Source organism: Monodon monoceros, unplaced genomic scaffold (assembly GCF_005190385.1).
Source record: "Monodon monoceros isolate NGI ecotype Baffin Bay Population unplaced genomic scaffold, NGI_Narwhal_1 Super_Scaffold_4, whole genome shotgun sequence".
Classification (NCBI taxonomy): domain Eukaryota; kingdom Metazoa; phylum Chordata; class Mammalia; order Artiodactyla; family Monodontidae; genus Monodon; species Monodon monoceros.
Genome location: NW_021703781.1, coordinates 32,425,353 through 32,451,887, shown reverse-complemented (window position 1 = coordinate 32,451,887; position 26,535 = coordinate 32,425,353). Strand labels below are relative to the sequence as shown.

Genomic DNA, 26,535 nt, shown 5'->3' with positions numbered 1-26,535 from the left:
GAAAAGTATTAATGAGGATAAAGAAAGGCTTTAATTAATGACCACAGGAACAATCCACCAAGAAGATGTGCCAATCATAAAGATTTATATACCTAATAAAATATCCTAAAGATACTAAAAGATTAATATAATAGATATACCACTACATAAAACATAGAGAATATATATCCTATTCAAACAAACGTAGAACAGTCACAAAAACTGACCAGGCTCCAAGCCAGGGGGTTAGTTAACAAACTATTGTCCACAGGAGAACTCCAGTCAACTGCCATTTTTATTACAGTCCATGAGCTAAAAATGGTTTCTACATTTTTAAATGGTTACATTTTAAATGATTTTATTAATATCTACATAACATCAATTTTGCCTCTCAGCTGAAAAGGCTAAAATATTTACTGTTTGGCCAAGGAAAAGTTTTCCAACACAAAGGAAATATCAACACATTCCAAAGAATTTATATCATATAGATATTATTCTTTACTATTAATGTACTGAAATTAGAAATTAATTAAAAAGCGAGTCTCATATTTCAAACCAATGTTTTTGAATACTGAAAAAATTCTTCTAAATAAAATAAATTTATAGTACAGCCCAAGACAATTGGGAGTCATTAATGTTTAAGTTATTTCTATGTCTCAAAGGAAAAAAAAATCCTTCCAATTTTTTTTAACAGACTAGTAGTCTAGATTCAACAGATCAAAGAAGGAAAAAGCTATTATTTCCATCAAAGCACAAGAGCTTAAAGATCATGAATATAATCTCCAATTCAATCAATAATAAAACCACCTACCCTCCAAATAACTTTGACCCTAAATAATGGTAGTACTCGCTATAAAACCTTGTCTAGGATGAGAAGTGTTCAGGTCAAACATTTTGAGACAAGTTTTTTTAAGCATTAGACAGGGGGAAAGCAAATGTACAGAAAACATTCTCTTTTTAAAAACACTGAATAACAACCATGCATGCAATTTTCATGCTTCATACTACAGCTGGGAACTGTTCTAAGCATTTTGCATAAACATATTTAATAAATACATAGATACAAAAATAATACATAAAAACTATAAAACACCACTGCACAAAAGTAAGCAATTCATAGTTAACTGATTATCAAAGTATTCTGGCTGCTTTACTAAGTGAAGTGTCTTAGTGGGTTCTAGTTAGGATTTTTGAATTCTGAATGCAATTAACCTTAAGTTGATTAACTCTTATGTCATTAGCATTTTACTAAAGATTCCAAAAGATAGGTAAACCTTCCTCTGTCCTAAGAGGAAGATGTCCATGATCTTCCACTTTTCTTTTTGACAAAGCAGAAAGGTAAACTTTTGTTCTAATATTAAACTCTTCACATATTAACTTGTTGGAAAACCGTATAACAAACTCCATCTTACCCAAGTGGTTCTTCCATGAGTTTGCAAAAACTGGGATCTTCCTATGAGTTCCAGAGCAGCTGCAATGGACATGGACACTTGAAATGACTAACCAAAAGGTTTGGCAGCACTGACCAATCTCTGCTGACAAGCAGCATCAGTGATGTCAACAAAACTGCCTTGTGTTTCAGATATGCTACAACACAATCACAAGAGGCATCCTAGGAAAGGGAGTAGAGGAAGAGGAGAGATTTTTTTCATTTTCTTTTCAAAAGTCACTTTTTAAAAAAACAAAAGTATATATGGATGAACATCACATCACAGAATGTGTGCACTGAGAATAGTTTTTTGAGTAATACTGTAATTCACCTATGGGACTTAAAATCTAATGATTCAAGCTACATTTGGAAAGATTTTAAAGATACGGAGTCACAAAGCCTGATTTTCAATAAGTGTTTCAAAGATGAGTTGATCCTCACAAATGGTTTGGGGCAAAGACATTTTCAAAACAGAAAACTCTCCCTGGCATTCAAATTGACTAGAACATTGTTATATATGGGTAAAGTCTGTAATATTCTAAGCAAACCTTACTTACAAATATCTTCTGTTTAAACTTTTTTTTTTATTAAACCTAATTGTTTAATTTGTACATATCTGACTCAGGATATCCTTTTCTATAGGTTTCTTTTGTCACTTAAAAATATTAGTTGTAGATTTCTTCTAATTTTTCTACATTAAAAAAAATATATTTAGGGCTTCCCTGGTGGCGCAGTGGTTGAGAGTCCACCTGCCGATGCAGGGGACACGGGTTCGTGCCCCGGTCCAGGAAGATCCCACATGCCGTGGAGCGGCTGGGCCCGTGAGCCATGGCCGCTGAGCCTGTGCGTCCGGAGCCTGCCACAACGGGAGAGGCCACGACAGTGAGAGGCCCGCGTACCGCAAAAAAAAAAAATTTAACTCTTCAAACCACCTGAGTTTACTATAATATAAAACAAGAAATTAAATAATTCCTTCTATACTACTGAGTTTTTCTCAACATTTATTTCAAAACCCTTCTGTGTCCAACCGATTTTAGTACATACTTCAGCACATATTTCTGGGTTTTCTATTCTCTTCCACTGCTCTATGTTTCTATTTGTGTCAATATTATAACCTGCTCTAAAGGGTTTTTCCCTCCTTCTCTTTTTGTCTTTCTTAATGTACACAAATCTTACACTTTGGTGTTAACAATTTTGTAGTCATTTTGATTAATCCCCAGAATAAAACTGTTGTGATTTTGGCTGAAATTGTATTACATCTACCAATAGTACCAGGAAGAACTACGGGCTCCAATCACACACTCAGATTGTATCTTATCTTTGCTCTTTCAAACACATCGTTCTTCCCAGCCACCCAACACCCAGTCCTCACACCCCCACCGTGGGAGATAGAGGTCTGCCATGTGCCTCTCATGGACTAGACTCCCTGGCAATGCCTCGGAGAGAAAGGCTAAGGAGTTCCCATGAAATCCGGCTTCAGGGGAATTAGCAACTCTGTTTAGGAGCTGGATGGACCCTAACAGTACAGTGTGTCCCCCAGAAGTTCTTGCATATGGCCCAGTCTATTCCTACATGGGTTGGACCTGGAGACTGATCCCAGGGAGCCTGGATGTCAAGTCAGTGTGACACGCCAACACACCATTCTTACAGTTATTTAATACTTGTATGTTCTCCTAGACTATAAGGTAGTCTTGATTACTACATTAATATCCATGGATTAAGATAATTTTTATAATATTTAGCCTCCCTATAGAATATAAGTATCGGTATTTTATCTAAATCTTTTATACAAAGTTTTGCAGGGTTCTTTATAAAACATCACAAACATCTCTCAGATTTATTGATGATTTAATGTTTTATTGATGCAGTGGTTATTTCATTATTTCCAGTTTAAATCTTTGATTTATTATCCTTGAAGTCTTGAGTATAGTACTGTTTACCTGTTGGAGCAGGTTTTTTTTTTGGACCATGTCCCACAATAAGGAATACATTTTACATCATAACCATGTACATATATACTTGAATATGTGTGCATGCATGTGTGTGTATGTTTGCACGCATGTGTCTAAAAAAGCTGGTGGATGGATAGATGGATGGTAGACAGAGAGATACAAATATCACACTAAAAACAAGTTTCACAAAACAATATCTGTCCTTATGCGTACGTGATGCCCCCTAATAGTTTCTATACCATTCTACTTTATTAGGAAAAAAGTCTAGTTATGATGGACAAAATTTATTTCAAAACCCACTAACCATTTGTAATGTGTAGTTTTAAGAACAATGCACTAGATATAGGAAAGGATTATGTCTTCTTTCTTTTTATCTTCATTACTACCACAATCCTTGATACTCAAGAAGTGCTTAATAAAGTATACTGAATGATGAAATAACAATACATGGATACTAAAGTAAATGGAATTAGCTTTTTGGGCAGCTACATAAAACTGTAAGCAATGCAAGCAATTAAAAAACTTTCACATTTTTACCTTTGTTGATGTTTCTATCGTCAGTAAAATAACAGCTAACACTTACTTATTAACTGCTTTCTATGCATCAGACACTATGCTTAGCACTTTATCTGAATTTCCTCATGCTTTATAACAGTCCTGAGATAGGAGCTATTATAATCTCTATTTCTTTTATGAGGAAGTCTAGGCATAGGAAATTTAAGTAATTTAATTTATCCAAGTTAATTTATCCACAACAAACAAGTAGGGAAAATGGCCTAAATTCAAATTCTAATTTTTTGAATACATCTATTATTATTAACTTTCATCATTATTCTAGAGATTCGACATTACCCCAATTAACCCACAACTAAAAACAACTCAAATGTCTATCAATGGGTAAATGGATAAAAATAAAATTGTGGTGCATACATGTATAATGGAATGCTATTCAACAATAAAAAGGAGTGTACTGAAAACACAGATGAGTATCAAAGCCATTATGGTGAGTAAAAAAATCCAGCAACAAAAAAAAGCACACATTGGATGGTCTAGAAGAAGACAAAGCTTTTAGATGAAATTCTAGAAAGGACAAAGCTTTAGTAACAGAAAGCAGAGCAATGGCTGTCTGGGCCAGGTTTGAGAGAAGACTGACTCCAAAGGGACATGAGAGAACATCAGCAGCAACAGCAGTGTTCTATACCTTGATGGTGGGGCTGGGGGTTTCACAACTATGTCTATGCATCAAAACTCCAGCTGCATACTTAAAATGGGTACACTTTACTTGAATGCAAATTCTACCTTGATAAAGTCAATAAATTTTTAAAAATTTGCTTCCTCTTCCTCCTCACTTTCCTTTATCTTCCTGAATAAGCCATCAGGTGAGACAACAAAAGATAAGTCTCCACCCAAAACGACAGCCCAGCATAGGGTTTCAGAGTCTAAATGGGTTGAGAAACATGTCCCTGCAGGGGGTCAGCTTACCAAGGCAAGTCAGAGCTCAAAGGAGTAAAAAGGGCATCCACAGAAAGGATGGGGGAAGAAAGATTCCAGTGTCAAACCTGAATAGAATGAGGAGGGTGCATGCACACAGGGGCAGCCTGGTCTGGGCTGTCAGAGTCTAAGCTGAGTGGGGTGGGTGTACTCCCACAGGAGGGCCTGGAGAGGGCTACCAGAACTCAAGCAGCATGAATAGGGCACTTAGGCAGGAAAAGACCCAGTGCCAGGTGTCAGACCCAAGGAGGGCTAAGAGGGCATCCACGTGCAGGCATCAACTGACACATGGCATCAAGCCCAAGCAGAGTGAAGAGGCATCCACAGGAGGAGGAGACTGGTGTGGGGTGTCAGAACCCATGGGGCTGACAAGGAGTCAGAGCCCAAGTAGGGTGAGGAAGGTGTACACAGGTGAGCAGCCAGGCATGGGGATTCAGAATCTTAGAGGGATGAGGAGGGCAACTGCACAGGACAGGTGGTGAGAAGTTGGTTATAATCAAGAGAATTGGTCAAAAGAGTAAGTATATTAAGGTCATCAAAGTCAAGAGAAAACTGAGGAAGTACTACAGTTCGAAGACATCTACAGAAACATGACAGCTAAAAGCAATGTGTGATTCTAAACTGGATCTTTCTGCTTCTGCTATAAAGGACACTACCAGGACAAATGGTGAACCGGCTCTAAGGATTAAATGGCAGTAATGTGTCAATGTTGATTTCCTGATTTTGAAATGCAGAATAAAGCCACAACTAAATATCACTAGATTCCCATCACATGACAAAAATTAAGAAGTGTGATAATACGAAGTGTTGCTCAGATGTAGAACAATGGAAGAAAAAGCATCTATTACTTGAAGGGAGTGAAACAGATTGAACAATTTTGGAAAATAGTTTGGTATTTGTAGGGTGGAATATTTCTATGCCCCATGATTCAGAAATTCCACTCCTAGTTAGTTAATCCAGAAGAATTTTCACACAAGTATACCAGGAAAAGTTCATATCAACATTATTTGTCATGGCAAAAAAAAAAAAAAAACTGGAAAGAAACAAAATGGACATCAGGAATAAAATGGAAAAAGAAATTGTTCACAGAGACAGTGCAAAAATGAAAATTAATTAAGCAGAACTAAACGTAAATATGAAAGAACCTTAAAGAAAATGCTGAATGGTAGAAGCAATTCACAGAGAAATACTTACAGTATAATTTCATTTATATAAAGTTCTAAAAGAGGCAAAAATAATATTCATCAGGACACCAACAGAGACAGTTAAAAATTAACAGAAAAAGCAAGGGAAATACTAGATTCTGGAAAGGGAAGGCACTACAATCAGGAAGGATCACATAGGGAGCTTCCTAATGTCTCGTTCCTTAACCTGGGTGGTGAGTACAAACCTGTTTCACATTATTCATTAAGGTGTACCCTTATGTTGTATATGCTCTTTTTATGTATATTTCATAAACTTATTTCTCCTGGAATGAAGAGAAAAGTCTGGGGATAGAGAAGCATAAGTTCCCTGACTTTTCTATAGTTCTCTGCCACCAAGTGGCAATCATTCAGCAGCTCCTCAACTCTTAGTGCACCCTCCCAGGATGCTGCTGCTGTAAATATTTCATCCACCTGCCACTGCACCCATGCATCCACTCCCCCCCATACAGAGACAGAGAGGTAGAGACACAGGAACAGAGAGAAAGAGTCAGAGGCAGAGACAGGCAGACAGACAAGAGAATTATGTGAGGTACAAGTTACTGGTTTTATTCTCAACACTGGAGCTGAGAGGAAATAATAAAACAAAACATTTGTATATCATACTTGACAGTTCATAAAACACTACTATATACCTCTTTATTTTTATCCCCAAAAAAAGGCAGACAGGGTATGAATCATCAGGATCAAATATTTTGCAATCCCAAAGAAAAATGTCAGAAAAAGATACCATCATATTCTTCCCATTACTCCACCTTAGATATTTCATTTCTCACTCCAAGGTCAAAAGAGATGCTCAATGTGATAATACAATAAAAGCATACAGGAAAAATAATGAAATGAGAGTGAAGAAAATGGATGGAAAACCGTTTTACAGTATCTACTAAAGCTGATTCCACTCACAGGTATATACCAAACAAAAATGCACACGTATGTTCACCAAAAGACATATACCAGAATAATGTAGCAGCTCTATTCATAATAGCCAAAAACTGCCTAAGTGCCTATCAACTGTAGAACAAATGAAATAAATTGCGGTATATTCACATCATGTAATACTCTATAGCAATAAGAACAAATGAAAAAAATGAAATAATTCACAAATATAATATTGAGCAAAAGGAGCCATACACAAAAAGGAAATATAATACATTCCCTTCATTTATGTAAAGTTCAAACACAGGCAAACTCATCTACGTTTTCAGAAATCAGATAGTCACCACTAGAAATGCAGGTTAATGACTGAAAGAGGCTTCTGTTCTGGGGTCCTGGTAATGTTCTTTTTCTTGCTGGGTGCTGAGTCCATGGGTATTTTCAGTTTGTGAAAACTGACTGAGATAGACATTTATGAATTGTACCCTTCTCTATGCACATATTATGCTTCAAGTGGTTGAAACAGGAAGTACAGAATTAAAGTAAGGAAATAAGACACCACTAAAAATTTTTTTATTCTGTATGTGCCCTTGTCTTCAGATCAGGATCAAAAATTCTTATTTAAAATTCTCTAAATTAGGTAATACAATATGAGAAGTATTATGCTAAAATATTTCAAAAGCCTTCGGTTTAAAATACATTCTGCATTAGTATGCAACCAGGTGACCTTGAGAAACACAATAAATCTGGGAGTCTCAGTTTTCTGACCATTAAAATAGGATCACTGCCATCCTCCCTATCCCACAGTTACTGAGAAAGAAAATAAAGTTCACAAAGGCGCTGTTTAAATTGTGAAGTACCCTTGAGTTGCATTAACAAAAACAAAAAATAGATCAAGACTAAACACAATTGTTTACAATTTTTAAATTTTATTTGTGTGCACTGAGAACTTTGTTCAAGTGAACTCTTAAATACAGAGGCCTATTTAATAAACCATTGTTCTGGGTTTGGCTGAAGGGATGCAAGGCGATGGTGAGGAGAGTGCTAGAGGCTGCCGTCACACTCTCCTCTTCCTGTTGTACCCCAGGGTATCTCCTAGAATGCCACTGTGTGCAGCAGGCCTTGGAGTCCATATAGACTGGGGTAAAAACTCCGGTTTTATCAATAATTAGCTCTCTGAGTCTCAACTTCTTCAACTGTGAGATGAAACCAATATCACCCACTTTTCAAGAACTAGAGATAATATACATTACAGAACCTAGAAGAATGCCCAGTATGAAATGTATGACCACTATATAAAATTTTTACATACAACTCTGTAAGACATACAGGAAAGAGAAAACTTTTTAAAAACTTTAAGCTAAAACCTGGATGTCCTCAACAGCCACCTAAATATTATGAGTTAAGTCACTCTCTCTGCTATTCATTTTCCACAGATCCCTTCAAGTAATATTTTTAAAATACCAATTTGGCCATGTCACTAATCCCAGCTTATTACTGCCTACAGAATAATGCCCAAGCTCCTTCCGCGGTACACAGACCCTTTACAATCTGCCCTAAGCCTATTTATCATTCCTGCCTCTTCCCTAATACTCTACATTTTAACCATATCCAATTTATAACTAATCTTTAAGTAGGACACATACTTTTTCAATAGCCTTTTTTTTTTTCCAAAACAGTAAATATATATTGTAGAAAATCAGGAATTAGAAAATGTAAATTAAAAAAAAAAGATCACATTTTCACCACCCAGGTATCATCACTTACCGCCTTAGTGCATATCCTTCTGGAGATATAGGTGTACAGATATATAGAGATAAAGATATATGATCATAATGCACATACTGTTTTATAACCTGCTTTTCTTCAGTCAACAATCTTTCCATTTCAGTAAAATTCCACCTCATCTAATACATAGACCATAGTCAAATTTCTCCAACTGACCCAAAATGTCCTCTATAGTTATCTGTCCAACCAGTATCCAATTCATAATTTCACATTGCATCTAGCTGTCTCTTAAATTCCTTTTAAGGTAGCACTGTCACCTCCCTGTACTAAATTTTTAGGACACTAATAAGCTGAAGTGACGTCACTATCTCTCCTACAGAATTTTCAACCATTTGAATTTCTTTGGTTCCTTCCTTTCTTAATCTTCTATCATTTGTTTCTCCTATAAAAAGGAAGCTGTAAATAATGACTTGAGGAATTAAAATTAAATATTTTTGCCTAGAATATATTAAACATAATTCTGTGTATCACATGATAAGATACACACTATCTGGTTAACGCAACTCAGTAGTGATGGGAAAACTAATCACTGGATTGGGGTGATGGCAATTTGATCTCTCCAATGAACACTTATGTGTTTTTCTCTTGCAACCATAAAGTAAGTTATACAACGTTACTTTGGCACTATATGAACTGTCTGGGAAAGCATCACTCTTTCACCTAATGGTTGTAACAATAATAATCTCGGCATAAATTTCATTTACGGAATTTAATTAGGGTTTGTAAAATGATGTTTCTCTAATTGTATCACACGTTCTACATTCATTTGCTGGCACTCTTCAGCAGAGATGAATTATCTTTCATGAAGGATCTCTTTAGTTACTGAAATATATATCCTACTATAAATGCAGCGTTAAGTGCTTAATGATTTCCCATTAATAAACTTTTTTAGAGTAAAAAGTTGTATTAATAGTCACCTCAAAGTGTACCAAGTGAGCCCTGATTTTTCTGGTTTTCTCCTTGTTGAGTATCTTAGTACTTGTGGGTTTTCCCTCAGTCAATGCAGCTCCTAAGAACTTATGCCTTTGCACGTGCCAACTCCACTGATCTCCCCAGAATTCTTCACCTGATACACTCAATTTTCAGGAAGCAAAATATCAATGTCTCTCAAATGGCATACGGTGAATCTCTTCATCTCCATTCCCAGGGCATTTTCTCTATTGCACACTACATAAATATACCTCTGATATAACATTTGGTTGCACATCTTTTTCATTCCCTTCATGTCTCTTTTACAGGTAAGGACAGTATCTTACACCAGTGTTATTCACAGTTTGATTTGCAGAACAGTTCTGGTCCACTAACTGTTTCCTGTCTATGACACAGTAAAAAGCTTGGACCAGAATATAAATCAAGTAGTCAGTAAACATACTGTTTAATTTGGCTCAATTTTTTTCCCTGGTAGCAAGAATTTGTGGAAGAAGGATGAAATGTGTTGATGTCTATTCTGGTAAGAGCTACTTTAACTCTAGTGGACCAGGAACAGAAACTTCATGTACAAGTTACTTTGAATAGCACTGCTAATCATCAATTTACCGTTACTACCAGAAACACAAAAGGAATATAAACTACTGCTGGTAGAGAAAGAAGGCAGTGTAGCAGGAGTGGGGACCATGGGCATGTCAAGATATCCCTTCTAAGGTAAAGTATAAGCTGTTGAATCTGGATCTTCTTACAACCAAAAAAAAGATGTACAATGTCTAGTGGACCTCTTTGGATTTTGAATACAATATATTCTTCATTTGGATGTGTTATTTCAGCTCATTTACCAAGTGACTGGAATAGCTGCTAGTTTTGAGTAGGGCCCAGAAGACTCTGCAACAGGTCCAGGCTGCTGTGCAAGCTGCTCTGCCACTTGGGTCACATGATCCAGCCGATCCCCTGGTATTGAAGTGACAGTGGCAGATATGGATGCTGTTTGGAGACTTTAGCAGGCCTCCACTGGTGACTCTCACTGTAGGCCCTTAGGATTGTGGGGCAAAATCCATCCATCCTCTGCAAATAACTACTCTCCTTTTGAGAAACAGCTCTTGTTCTGCTACTGGATCTCAACAGTGACTAAATGTTTAACCTTGAGCCACCAAGTTACCATGCTACCTGAGCTGCCCATCATGAACTAGTATCATCTGACACACAAAGCCATGAAGTTGCGTGTATACAGCAATATTCCATCATCAAATGGAAGTGGTATACATGTGATCAGTCCCAAGCAGACCCGGATGATACAAGTAAGTTACATGAAAAAGTGGCCCAAACGCCCATGATCCCTACTCCTGCTACAGCCTTTCTCTCTCAGCCTGTACTATGGCCTCATGGGGAATTCCCTATAACCAGTTGATAGAGGAAGAGAAGACTCAGGTCTGGTCTACAGACAGTTCTGTACAACATGCAGACAACAGCTGAAAGTGGACAGCTACAACACTACAGTCCCTTTCTGGGACATCCCAGAAAGACAGTGGTAAAGGAAAATCCTCCCAGTGGGCAACTTCAAGCAGTAAATCTAGTTGTTCACTTTGCTTAGAAGGAAAAATGGTACAGTTATATACCAATTCATGGGCTGCGACCAATGGTTTGACAGGTCAGGAGTTGGAAGGAATATGAGTAAAAAATTGGTGACAAGGAAATCTGGGGAAGATATATATGTGGATAGACATCTCTGAATAGGCAAAAAATATGAAGGTATTTGTGTCTCATGTAAATGCTCACCAAAGGGTGACCTCAGTAGAGGAGGATTTTAATAATCAAGTGGATAGGATGACCCATTCTGTGGATACCAGTCAGCCTCTTTCCCAGCCACCCCTATTATCATCCAATAAGCTCATGAACAAAACAGCCACAGTGGCAGGGATGGAGATTATGCATGGACTCAGCAACACGGCCCACCTGGCTACAGTCACTGCTTAGTGCCTTACCTGCCAGCAGCAGAGATCAACACTGAGCCCCTGATATGGCACCATCCCCTGGATGATCGGCCAGCTATCTGGTAGCAGGTTGATTACACTGGACCACTTCCATTACGGAAGCAGTGTTTTGTCCTTATTGTCCTTACTCTGGATATGATTCATTTCCCACACTTGCAATGCTTCTGCCAAAACTACCATCAATGTGGACTTAAAGAATGCCTCCCGAATGTGGGTGGGCCTTATCCAATCTGCTAAGGGACTGAGTATAAGAAAAGGTGGAGTGAGGGAGAATTCACATTCTCTCCATCTGACTGTCTTTGAGCTGGGACACTGGCTTTTGGATTCTGAACTTACACCATTGACTCTCCTGGTTCTTAGGTCTTCAGAATCAGTCTAGAACTTTATCATCAATCTCCTGGGTTTCCAGCCTAACAACTACAGATCTTGGGATTTCTCAGCCTCTATAATTATGTGGGCCAAATCCTTATAATAAACCTCTTCATATATTACATGTGTGTGTGCATGTAGATAGATAAATACACACACACACACACACACACACACACACACACACACTATTGGTTCTTTTTTCTCTGGAGAACCCAGACTAACACAAAAGCAATTCCTTCAGACTGGTAATAGATACTAAAGGGAAGTCTACAAAATGCAAAGGTGACTTCTACCTCTACTCCAAGCAAAATAAAAAAATCAGACGTTTCTTCTCTGTAGAAACTGTAGCAAAACCTCAGAAGGAAAAATCCTCCACTTAGGAAGTACTGAGGGTCCACTGACATCCATCCATCACTGTGAAATGAAGCCAGCCAGTTGACAAGCCCAGCCCATGTATAAAGAGTCCTGAACCAACTTTTTCCCCCCTCACTCTTAAATATTAATAAACAACAAAGAATCATTAGACATCTAAAGAAATATTCCAAAAGAGAAACTAAAATAAACACAAAGAACAAAATGACCATTTAGAAAGAGATAATAATGTAGGGAACCTGAGAAATCTTAACAAAAAAGAACAGAAACAAGCTACTTAATATAGTTTACTGACAAAATAAGAACTGAGATATGAATAAGGAAAGGTATACAATAAAGAGTTCTTGGAAACTGGAAATACAATTGCCAAGATAATTCAACAGAAACAGGGAGCTGGAATATGAAGTTGAGGAAATATACCAGAAACATAATCAAACTCAAAGAAAAGGAAAATATGCAAGAAAAAAGACTGAAAATTCGTAAGTTCTAGTTTTGACTACCAAGAATTCCAGAAAGAAACAGAAAACAGGGTAAAGAAAATAATCATAGAAATGACTGAAGAAAATTTCACACTACATGAATCTTCAAAAGCTCACTAATTACCCATACATTAAGTGGAAAACAAACAAACAAAAAAATCCCAGGATATCACTGTGAAACCGCAGGATGCCATAAATAAAAGACTAAAAATCTCCCAGAGAGACTAAAAACAGACAAAACAAAATGTAAAATGGATTAGAATGTAGTAGACTTTTCTCAGTGGCTAAACTGGATCTTAGAAAAGCAATGCCTTCAAATTTCTAAGGAAAAACTCACTTCTATCCCAGCCAAACTACTCCATCCCTGCCAAACTATTAGTATCAATTAAATGTGAGAGTAGATAAAAAGAGATTTTCAGTGACACATTAATTTTAAAAATTTTCCCACCCATTTGCCCTCTCTTAGGAAGTAAATTAAGGATATACTCCAGCTAAATAAGGGAGTAAGCTAAGAAAAAAGAAGATATGTTATCCAGGATATAACGGTTGAAATCCCAGAATATGACAAAAGAAGTCCTTGTATGATAGTTCTAAAGAAGCTTCAGATAGTAACCTGTTCAGATTAGAAAAGGCTGACTGAAGTGGGGAGAGGGACAGAAATACTGTTTTTTCATTAAGCCTCTCTATACTATGTGATTTTTTTAAGCCATGTATATGTATTACACTGAAGTTTTTAAAATTTAGTAACATTAAATTTTAATGTTACTAAATTAAAATTTAGTAACTTTAAGAGGGAATTGGACTTTCCTGGTGGCGCAGTGGTTGAGAATCCACCTGCCAATGCAGGGGACACGGGTTCAAGTCCTGGCCCAGGAAGATCCCACATGCCGCGGAGCAACTAAGCCCATGTGCCACAGCTGCTGAGCCTGCGCTATGGAGCCCGCGAGCCACAACTGCTGAAGCCCATGCGCCTAGAGCCTGTGCCCCACACCAAAGAGAAGCCACCGCAACGAGAAGCCCGCACACCGCCATGAGGAGTAGCCCCCACTCGCTGCAACTAGAGGAAGCCCGTGTACAGCAACAAAGACCCAATGCAGCCAAAAAATAAAAGAGGCAATTATACAAAATATTGGACTAATTTAGCTTTTATCTTCTATTAGCATTTTGGGAAACTTTAAAGATGTCTTAAAAAGACAATTTTCTTCTCATAATTTGTTTTCACTGCGTGAACAAAGGATAAAGTCAATCTGATCAATGTGTACTATCTAAAATTTCAGAGGCCATAATGACAGAAAAGAGCCATTAAGATATTCACAGTTTTTCATAAAGCGTCTCAAAGAACAGTCTTCTATTTTTATGGTATCTATGGTTGGTTACCAATTCACCTATTCTTTCCTGAATTATGCTACTTTACTCATTATTAGAGGTGGCCTGGTCTTAATTAGATGATATTCAATCATGCTTCATGTTTCAGGGCAATACACCCAGACACAAAAGAGGCTATGTGGTAAAGCTAGTACAATGACTAACTCCAAGTAGATATTTAACATATTTTAGCTATTTACCACCTTTTCTACCTTCTCTTTCCTTTGTCTCTGAAGCTCCTAACAGAAAATCTTCTCCCAGAACCAGCAAGAAGAGAAATACTACGAAGAGAATCTATATCCTAGTTACAGTTAACCTAAGTTGTAAGCTTTATGTCTGGGTGTTTCAATCACTGAATCTCTTTCTGCCTCGAGAGGAGTACAAGAACCTCAGATCCGAAAAGGATCCTCCACTTTCTTGCTCCCGGCCTTAGCACAGAAAAGTGTCTTTTCAAAAGGTAGTTAAATATCTACCTTTTTGAATGGAGAAGAATAGGGACTTCCCTGGTGGCACAGTGGTTAAAAATCCGCCTGTTGGCGCAGGGGACACGGTTTGATCCCTGATCCAGGAGGATCCCACATACTGTGGAGCAAGTAAGCCCACGCACCACAACTACTGAGCCTGCACTATAGAGCCTGTAAGCCACGACTGCTGAAGCCCGCACGCCTATAGTCCATGCTGCGCAACAAGAGAAGCCACCGCAATGAGGCCCGCACACCGCAACAAAGAGTAACCCCCCGCTCACTGCAACTAAAGAAAGCCCGCACGCAGCAACAAAGACCCAACACAGCCAAAAATATAAATAACTTTTTTTTAAAAAAAGAACCAAGCAAAAAAGAAAGAAAGAAAGAAAGAAAGAATGGAGAATAGTCCAGAGAATCCACAATCGAGTAATATAAAACAATTTACATGACTAACAGGATATTCACACTAATTGTAGTTACTAACAGAGGAGCCACAGTTCACTTCAAATAGCCTTTACTGAGTATCTATCTTGATGGCTGCTAGATGGTTTTGATGGCCGCCAGATGGTTTTGATGGCCACCGGAAATTCTAAGACTTGGTCCCTGATCATAAGAAGTTAGAATATACAATCCTGAGGAAGGTAACTCAGAATGTAAACTGAGAAGAAAATCCAGACTGTTCTTTCTCAACGATACTTTTAAGTTAAACTTGCCCAGTCTACAAAATACAAATATAGATTTAAAACTAAACAAAATATATTCCCAATTTAAAATTAGTATTTTATTCCTTAGCTTTCTGCTTTGCATTGGACTTTGTCTGTATGTGCTCTGTTCAGACAAAGAAAGTGCTATTGAATCAGAAGCCAGGTTCTACCATCAGCTCACCATGTGTCTTTGGACAACCATATCATCTAGCTTTTCTCCAAAAAAAATGAAAAGACTGGGGATGATTAAACTTGAAGGTTTCAAATAAAAGTGAAATTATATGATTATGTAAATTGCTATTCCTTATTTCTCACTTAGCTGAAATTATAGTAGCAGCCACTGAGGACTGAACACCTACTATGTTTCAGGTATTAAATCACTCAATTTACAACTACTAACTCTAACTCTCTCAACAAACTTACAGTGTAGGTACTATAAAAACGAGGAAACAAGCAGAGAGTTTACCAAATATCACATAGCTCATAAATGCTGGGGACTGTATTGAGACCACCATGCAAAATCACACATTTTTTTCCTCTCAGAGAAGTTCCTATTATGTACTATTTAAACCATTATTTCTCCACAAATCTAAGTAGACATTAGAAATTCAACTATACTTTAAAAAAAAAGTAAAGTCAATCCATTTTGCAATTCAAAATATCAGAGCTGAAAATGTTCACTACATACTAACCTGATGCAGCAGCCGTTTCAGTTTGAGTAACTGAGTTTTTACAGCGGTGCAATCCTGAACCATGTGCCGGAGGGTCATCTCATCCAGTATCACTGTATTTTCTGGTACATCTACAAACATCTTCTGAGCCTGGAAAAAGGGGGTCCCTCCATAGCTTTCAAAATGGCCCAAAGGAGATTCTCTATAGGGAGAGCCTCTGGAAGGGCAGGGGAAGAGTTGGAGGGAAAAGATATACAATATAATTTCAGAAAGAAATAAAGGTTATAAAATTATTACAGTGATTATTATAAATCATTTATCATTATCACAAAACCTTTGACTTTTACTCACTTCAGATACTGAATTTGTTTCCACTGAAAAGTTCAATCAATCCTAGTTGTCATTAACACAATTATCATCTACACTCCCTCCTCTTGTGTATTTTACACACTGGTTAAGTAAATCTTATTCCTTAGGAACTAGAGTAGGAACAAAATCCGCTGAGGAAAGGCCTTGCCTGGAAACAATTATACTTATTTTACTTTTCTGCACTGATAGTCTGATCTTTAGCTTCTAATTTTAATTACCCTCTTAAACTTCACATCTTTTTTAGCTGCATCACTATTCTACCCTCATTAATTCCCAGTTTGGACACACCCCTGGACTCCTTTGTCCTCAAAGTGCCAGCAGACAGTTAAGACAGATACACTGTTATTCTTTTGTTTTTACATTGTTGATAAACCATCTTTTCCAATAAAGATTAAACAAGGTTTCACAAAAGTCTTATACATACCACATATTTCCTAAACTGTCTTAAAAAAATTCTACTCTAAAAAAATTTAAGCTTCCCTTTAGTTTCATGCAATAACATACATGCTGCATAAGAGGGGAAAAAAAACAACACAACTAGGGATAATGTGTTTCACGGATGTGAAAAACACAATGTTTTAACCGGAAGTCATAGCTATAGCAATTTAAAAATTACTGCATTCACATTACACATAATTCCAGGTGGTTTTTAAGACAATAGCTTGTTATATGTGTGAAATCTCAACATTTAAAGTAATACATTGAAAAAGTATTCTCTCCAATATAACGGCTACATTAACTTATTAGGATTAAAGTTAAATTCATGGATGCATTAAATTTCAAAAGTAGAAATACAGTTTCTATTAAATTTTCTAGCTTTTAACAAATATTCCCAAATCTCTAAATTCTCAAATATTCAATATGAGCTTGGTTTTCATAAGATTATTTTTCTCTGAAGCTACTTCTCATACTTGATTTCAGGCCTGATTTTTCTTTTAACCAAAGAAGAGATTTTTAAGAACCTTTAAATTGCTGATCCATAGATAAGAATTTATTTACTTTGTTTTATTTTTACAGATTCAAAATATAGTTGAATTATTGAATTTCAAGTACTGATCAATTATTAGTAAGAATTTATCATCCATAACTGAATAGAGAAGCTATACACAAAGTGATGAAAAAATTTTTAAATAGTAAGACAAAAAGATAGAACCACCTGGCAAATGAATAGTAGAGACAAGAGTTATGGTTTTGGAGAAAAAGCTGACATACTTTGGGAAATTTTCTTGGGTAGGAAAGAAGCTGGGATGAACTATAAAGTGTGAGGTTTGAGTTGGACTGAAATGAAAGGTAAAGTTTTCTAGAAAAAGAAAATGAAAATAAATGGCACAAAAGTGCATGTTTTTCAGGGACAAGGAGACTCTTATACATGGCTTATGAGACTACAGACAGCCTGAATACAATTTATTCTTCAACTTCATCCCTCAATATACCTGCCTCCCTCAGACTGACTTCTTAATCCATAGCCAATTTCCTGAGACTGCCAAAGCACACGACAATCGCCCTCATCTCCAAACCCATGTCCTCAACCTCTCTGTACTCTTGGCCAATCTACCCATTCTGCCCTCCGCTGCACACTTGATCTGGAGAATGAAAACTCCTCTTCAATTTAAATTAGTTAGCTCTTCCTCAGGGAAAGCTTCCTTAATCCCCTAAAACAGCACTTGGTACTTCCACAGGTGTCCTTATAGAGCCTTCTGCTGGACTCCATCACAGTACTTGCCACAATACATTGCATTCATTTGCAATCCATGCCGAATGACAAACTCCATGAAGACACAGACTGTGTCTTCTTTTTTCTGTCAGAAACGACTTTTTGTTTGTTTATTTTTGTTGTTGTTTTTATTGAATGAGTAACAAGTATGAATTTTAACCACTAGGTTGGTTTTTCTTTTTAAGCTTCCATCTCTGAGATTCTAAAATTCTTTAGCTGTGACATGAAAAAGCACTACTTTAAAATTATAATCTGTAAGCAGTCATGTTAAAAAAGTTCCTGATAATAATCAAATTAAAATTACTTTTTATTTTACCAGGTAAGTAAGAGAAAAAGCAGAGAGGGAAGAGACTGAAGAAAACTGGTCTGTAGTCTACAGCATGAGAATCAGGAATACAATAATGGCTTATATTAGGTTTAGGCATAAATATGAACCACATACAAGGGACTAACGAATTAAAAACATTTCAAAGGAAGTGTCAACAGGGCTTGATCACTAACTGAATATGGGGACAAAGAACTGGCATCTAGAAAAGCCACAATAGTATAAAAGAGACAGCTCTGGCCCAGGATTGAAGTTTATATCTTGGCTGACAGTAACTAGCTATTAAAAATACTTAATATCGGGCTTCCCTGGTGGCGCAGTGGTTGAGAGTCCGCCTGCCGATACAGGGGACGCGGGTTCGTGCCCCGGTCCGGGAGGATCCCACATGCCGCGGAGAGGCTGGGCCCGTGAGAGATGGCCGCTGAGCCTGCGCGTCTGGAGCCTGTGCTCCGCAACAGGAGAGGCCGCAGCGGTGAGAGGCCCGCGTACCGCAAAAACAAAACCAAAAACAACAACAAAAAAAAAAACTTAATATCTTCGGGCCATAGCTTCTTTAGTTCTCAGTGTTGTCCAGTGCCTACCAAATAAAGTTCATATGCCTTAGGCTGCATTTCAAATACCTCCACCATGAGACCCAAAACTAAACTTACATCTTCTCCTAGTCCTGATGCCCCTTAACTAGATAAAACTGTTTTATGACGCTTAACTTCTTTCACAGCATAAGTGAAAGAAATCTGCATAAATATCACCTCTAACTTGATGATAACTTGAAAACAGGGACTTATTCATTTTTATATTATTCAATTAATGCACAGATTATCTGAGCTCAAATCTCAGCTCTGTCACTCACTAGCTATATAACACACAGGGCAAGTCACTTTATCTATGCTTCATTTTCCTGAGCTGTAAAATGGGGATAACAGTATTTATCTCATTAGGTTGGTATAAGGATTAAATGAGGTAATAATATATGTTAGAATGCCTGGAATGGTGCTTGACTTACAATAATTGTTAAATAAAAACCAATTACTATATATTATTATTATCAATAATTTCTAACTTCTCTATATTGAAATTTTTTTCTAACATAAATGTCAAAAGAATACTATAATGCCATATACCCCTCGCCTAGATTCAACAATTGATAAATATTGACACAATGCTTTATATCTATGTGTATATTTGTTGCTAAACCATATGACAATAAGCTGGAATAACATAATATCTCAATGAGGGCCATTTTAAGGTTGCTGGAAAAAATGAATATAATTGAGAAGGCTCAGAGGCAGAAGAAGACAAAAATGAAACAGAAAGCAAATACATAACGGAAGTTATTTTCAGAAAATAAAAGGACACTGTTAAAACAGGAGAAGAAACAAAATAAGATAATGAAAGATAATGAAGATTTTGAAATTTCACATTCTGAGATGATGCAGTTCACATAGGAAAATCTGAACCTGTGAAACAGAATGAGAGGTAAAAACATGAGACAAAAGAGGAATTACTGGATGGAGGTTCCTTAAAAAACTAAAAATAGAACTACCGTATGACCCAGCAATCCCACTACTGGGCATATACCCTGAGAAAACCGTAATTCAAAAAGAGTCATGTACCACAATGTTCACTGCAGCACTATTTACAATAGCCAGGACAGGGAAGCAACCTAAGTGTCCATCGACAGATGAATAGATAAAGATGTGGCACATATATACAATGGAATATTACTCAGCCATAAAAAGAAATGAAATTTGAGTTATTTGTAGTGAGGTGGATGGACCTAGAGTCTGTCATACAGAGTGAAGTAAGTCAGAAAGAGAAAAATAAATAGCATATGCTAACACATATATATGGAATCTTAAAAAAAAAAAAAAAGGTTCTGAAGAACCTGGGGGCAGGACAGGAATAAAGATGCAGCCATAGAGAATGGACTTGAGGACACGGGGAGGGGGAAGGGTAAGCTGGGACAAAGTGAAAGAGTGGCATGGACTTACATATTCTACCAAATATAAAACAGATAGCTAGTGGAAAGCAGCCGCATAGCACAGGGAGATCAGCTCAGTGCTTTGTGACCACCTAGAGGGGTGGGATAGGGAGGGTGGGAGGGAGACACAAGAGGGAGGGGATATGGGGATATATGTATATGTATAGCTGATTCACTCTGTTATAAAGCAGAAACAAACACACCACTGTAAAGCAATTATACTCCAATAAAGATGTTAAAAAAAAGAAAAGGAATTACTGGAAAAATACCTCATGTTAGGTTAACAGTCATAAATTTGTACTTTTGTACAAATTTTAACAATCATGGACTTCTAGTAGGGAAATTAGATCATGAAAGCAACAAAAGACTCCAAGCTGCTTTGGGCAAAACACTGGAAGGTTGAGAGTGTGTTTGCAAAGGCAGAACCTATGTGGCCAATCATAGGCCAAGACGGCTAGTGGATATGAAGAATTGAACCAATACAGGTATGGATGAAGGCAAAAATTATTTCAGTGGTTACAGAAGCATAAGAATGAAATGCCCACTATCATTAACATTATTTAACATTGTTCTATTAAGTACAGCCAATAAAATCAACAAGAAAAACAACACGATCAGAATAACTACAAAAAGGAATTTTTAAGAAATAAGTTTTTTTAAAACCGATTCAAACTTAATCCATATACAGTAGCAGCACCTGATATTCAACCCACACACCTAATAATCACATTGCTACATAATCACTTATTGCAGTTTTAAAGTAATCTCCCCAAATTATATGGCTCTATCCATATATTTATATTCTTCACCACTACTATCAGAGCTTCTTGATTACTAAGATGTGTGATTTTTGTGCAAATCTTAAGATTTGTGATTCATAGGTTAGACTGGTGAATGGAGATTGTGTGTGTGTGTGTGTGTGTGTGTGTGTGTGTGTGTGTAATGAGAGAGAGACAGAGAGAGACAGAGAGGTTGAGATTTTTCTTCCTTATTTATTTCCTAATCTGAGTCACAGTTTGACTTTACAAAACCTTTGTTTCTTTTCTCACCATTAATAAAAATTGTATATTAAAAGTTAAACATATGTATTTTTAACTTCTTGGTTACATTTTTTTAATGCTAGATTCAACATAATCTCAATTAAAATCCCAGCAAGTTATTTTGTGGGTAGCAACAAAATGATTCTAAAGTTTATATGAAAAGGCAAAAGACCCAGAATAACCAATACAACACTGAAGAAGAAAGTCAGAATACTGACACTATCTGAATTACAGATTTACTCATCAAGTGACAGTAATCAAGACTGTGGTACAAAAAAACAGATCAGTGGAACAGAATAGAGGGTCCAAAATACACCCATACATATGTATGGTAAAGGAGCAATGGCAATTCAAAGGAGAGAGGACAGACTTTTCAATAAATAGTACTAGAACAATTAGACATTCACACCTTCCACAAAAATTAACTAAACATGGATCAAAGACCTAAATGTAAAACGTAAAACTACAAAATAACAACAAATAAAATCCAGGTGACCTTGGCAATAAGTTTTTAGATATGACACAAAAAGTACAATACATGAAAGAAAAGATTGACTAGCTGTACTGCATAAAATTAAAAACGTCTGCTCTGTGAAAAACATCATTAGGAGAATGAAAAGGCAAACCACAGGCTGGAGAAAATATTTGTAAAATATGTATCTGATAAAGGACTGGTATCTAAAATATATAAAGAACTCTTAAAATTCAATAAGAAAACAGATAACCCAATTTAAAAATAAGCAAAAGATCTAAACAGACATGTCACTAAGAAGATACACAGATGGCAAATAAGTATAAGAAAAAATGCTCAACATCATATGATTAGAGAATTGCAAATTAAAACAACAATGAGATGTCACTACACACCTATTAGAACAGTTAAAATCCACAACACAACACCAAATGCTGACAAGGATGTGTATCAACAGGAGCTCTCACTCATTGCTGGAGGAAATGCAAAATGTACAGCCACGGCAGTTTCTTACCAAACTAAACATACCCTTACTATATGACCCTGCAATCGTGCTTCTTGGTATTTACCAAAATGACTTGAAAACTTACCCACATAAATGTTTAGAGCAGCTTTATTCATAATTGCTATATCTGGAAGTAATCAAGAAGTCCTTCAGTAGGTGAATGTATAAACAAACTGTAGTTCATCCATACAATGGACTTTTATTTAGTAAAAAGAAATCACTGTTCTTTAGTGATATAAAGCCATGGAAAGACACAGAGGAACCTTAAACACGTATTGCTAAAAACAGCCAATCTGAAAAGGCTACATTCTGTTTCCAACTATATGGCATTCTGTTTAAAAGGCAAAGCTATGGAGACAGTAAAAAGATCAGTGCTTGTCAGGAGTGTTGCCAGGGGGTAGGGATAGGGAGGAGAAGAAAGGGATGAATAGATGGAGGATGTGGGGTTTCAAGGGCAGTAGAATTATTCTGTATGATACAGTAATGGTAGATATACATCATTATGCATTTGTCAAAGTCCACAGAATGTACACACAACTTATTGGTTCAAGGCATTTAAAATGAAACCTAATATAAACTATGAATTTTAGTTAATAATAATGTATCAACATTAACTCATTAATTGTAACAAATATTCCACACTAATGCAAGATGTTAGTAATAGAGAAACTGTGCATAAGTGGTGAAGGAATATATGAGAACTCCCTGTACTTTCTGCTCAAAATTTCTGTAAACCTAAAACTGCTCTAAAAAATAAGGCAATTAAAAAAAAATCCATGACAAAAGGAAAAGAAGGAAGTACTTACAGAATGGCAGAATAAAAGATCTCAAAAATCCACTCCTCCATAAAAGCTCTGAGAATACTGGCAAATTTGTCAAAACTTTTTCAGAGCTCTGGAATCGCTTGCAACAACTGAAGAGCACTTACTGAAAAAAACCAGCTGAATCTCATGAGAAGAACAAACTCTGTGACATTTTAATTTATTCTATTTCCCTGCCTATCTTCCTAGCTCTGTGTTGGCTTGAAAAACAAAAGCTTTACAAGTACAATAGCTGTGAAATTCAGCAATCTCTAGGGGCTGGGATGGGAGGTAAACTGGGATTGGAACTCTCCAAAAAGCACCATTTCTAGAGAATTGTTACTATTTGACCTAAATGGCACCTCCCTAGAAAAGGCCCATTCTCAGCAGTTGTTTTATTTGGCCTCATTCAGAGCTCCCTCAGGGGGAACAGCCTTATCTCTAGTACATTTGTTTTAAAAAAACAAACAAAAAAAAATCAGTGGCAATTGTTTAAATTCTCAGCTGCCTAAGATGGCAATACCACTTGGAACAAACAAGGAGGTGACCAAAAAACTTAAAAGGAAAACCTGAGGAATGAGATGTACACAGGAGTCTTGGAAAGCTCCAACATATTCCTGGGCATAGAGAAGGCCATACACATGTGAAAGCCAAGGAAATACCTGAGAAGGTCTTAATCCTTCACCTTTTGCTAACCTTGAGCCTCTGAGCAAGCAGGAAATGAAGGCTAAGAAAGTGCTGCAATCTGCTTATCAGGTTGCTGAAGGCACCCCTGAACACACACACACACACAGAGCCCCTTGGCAAAAGGCTGCGAAACTTACTGGTATAAGTTATTTAAGGAAATAGCTTTCTAATCATTAGCTCAACAAACTCCAAAATATGATACATCATAACCAAAAGAGACACACATCCTAGTTAAACTGTCAAAAGCCAAAGAAAAAGTGAATCCTGACACAGCAAGAAAAAGTGATTTATGGGATTCCCTGGTGGCGCAGTGGTTGAGAATCTGCCTGCCAATGCAGGGGACACGGGTTCAAGCCCTGGTCTGGGGGAATCCCACATACCCCGGAGTAACTGGCCCCGTGAGCCACAATTGCTGAGCCTGCGCATCTGGAGCCTGTGCTCCGCAACAAGAGAGGCCGCGATAGTGAGAGGCCCGCTCACCGTGATGAGGAATGGCCCCTACTTGCCGCAACTAGAAAAAGCCCTCGCACAGAAACGAAGAGCCAACACAGCCATAAATAAATAAATAAATAATTTTTTTAAAAGGCAAAATTCCTTAAAAAAAAAAGAAAAAAATGATTTATTATATAGAAGACATGCTCAATAAGATTAAAAGCTGATTTTTCATCAGAAAGCATAGGGATCAAAAACGTTAAAAGAGGGGGGAATCGGGAAGATGGCGGAAGAGTAAGACGCAGGAGATCACCTTTCCCCCACAGATACACCAGAAATACATCTACACGTGGAACAACTCCTACAGAACACCTACTGAACGCTGGCAGAAGACCACAGACCTCCCAAAAGGCAAGAAACTCCCCACGTAAACTAGGTAGGGCAAAAGAAAAAAGAATAAACAGAGACAAAAGAATAGGGACGGGAACTGCACCAGTGGGAGGGAGCTGTGAATGAGAAAAAGTTTCCACACACTAGGAAGCCCCTTCGCGGGTGGAGACTGCGGGTGGCGGAGGGGGGGAGCTTCGGAGCCAGAGCCGCGGAGGAGAGCACAACAACAAGCGTGCGGAGGGCAAAGCGGAGAGATTCCCGCACAGAGGATCGGTGCCTACTCGCACTCACCAGCCCGGGCGAGCGGGGCAGGGAGCTGAGGCTCGGGCTTCGGTTGGAGCACAGGGAGAGGGCTGGGGTTTCCGGCGTGAAAACAGCCCGCAGGGGGTTAGTGCACCACGGCTAGCCAGGAGGGAGTCCCGGGAAAAGTCTGGACCTGCCGAAAAGGCAAGAGACTTTTTCTTCCTTCTTTGTTCCCTGGTGCGCGAGGACAGGGGATTAAGAGCGCTGCTTAAAGGAGCTCCAGGGACGCATGCGAGCTGCGGCTACCGGCGCGGACCCCAGAGACGGGCATGAGACGCTAAGGCTGCTGCTGCCGCCACCAAGAATCCTGTGTGCGAGCACAGGTCACTATCCACACTGCCCCTCCCGGGAGTCTGTGCAGCCCGCCACTGCCAGGGTCCAGGGATCCAGGGATCCAGGGACAACTTCCCCGGGAGAACGTACAGCGCGCCTCAGGCTGGTGAAACGTCCCGTCGGCCTCTGCTGCTGCAGGCTCGCCCCGGATCCGTGCCCCTCCCTCCCCCCGGCCTGAATGAACCAGAGTCCCCGAAGCAGCTGCTCCTTTAACCCCGTCCTGTCTGAGAGAAGAACAGACGCCCTCAGATGACCTACACGCAGAGGCAGGACCAAATCCAAAGCTGAGCCCCGGGAGCTGTGCAAACAAAGAAGAGAAAGGGAAATCTCTCCCAGCAGCCTCAGAAGCAGCGGATTAAAGCTCCACAATCAACTTGATGTACCCTGCATCTGTGGAATACATGAATAGACAACGAATCATCCCAAACTGAGGAGGTGGACTTTGAGAGCAAGATTTATTATTTTTTCCCCTTTTCCTCTTTTTGTGAGTGTGTATGTGTATGCTTCTCTGTGAGATTTTGTCTGTAAAGATTTGCTTTCACCACTTGTCCTAGGGTTCTATCCGTCCGTTTTTTGTTTTAATTTTTTCTTAATAATTATTTTTTAATTTAATAACTTTATTTTATTTTATCTTACTTTTATCCGCTTTCTTTTCTTCCTCCCTCCCTCCCCCGTCTCTCTCTTCCTCCCTCCCTCTCTCTTTCTTTCTTTCTTTCTACTTTTTCTCCCTTTTATTCTGAGCCATGTGGATGAAAGGCCCTTGGAGCTGCAGCCAGGAGTCAGTGCTGTGCCTCTGAGGTGGGAGAGCCAACTTCAGGACACTAGTCCACAAGAGACCTCCCAGCTCCACATAATATCAAATAGCGAAAATCTCCCAGAGATCTCCATCTCAACACCAGCACCCAGCTTCACTCAACGAGCAGCAAGCTACAGTGCTGCACACCCTATGCCAAACAACTAGCAAGACAGGAACACAACCCCACCCATTAGCAGAGAGGCTGCCTAAAATCATAATAAGGCCACAGACACCCCAAAACACACCACCAGACGTGGACCTGCCCACCAGAAAGACAAGATCCAGCCTCATCCACCAGAACACAGGCACTAGTCCCCTCCACAAAG

General features: G+C 38.1%; 1 protein-coding gene across 11 annotated transcripts in view; it reads right to left on the bottom strand.

Annotated features, from left to right (window-relative positions):
- Positions 1-26,535, bottom strand: part of CCSER2 (coiled-coil serine rich protein 2) — a 419,884-nt gene that overhangs the window by 309,816 nt on the left and 83,533 nt on the right. For 9 of the 11 annotated variants that reach the window (XM_029244982.1, XM_029244981.1, XM_029244977.1 and 6 more), the window contains one exon: positions 16,084-16,279. The exons of the other annotated variants lie outside the window; for them this stretch is intronic. In XM_029244982.1, coding sequence (XP_029100815.1) covers positions 16,084-16,279 — 196 coding nt within the window. The remainder of the gene's footprint in view (positions 1-16,083; positions 16,280-26,535) is intronic. 11 annotated transcript variants of the gene reach the window in all.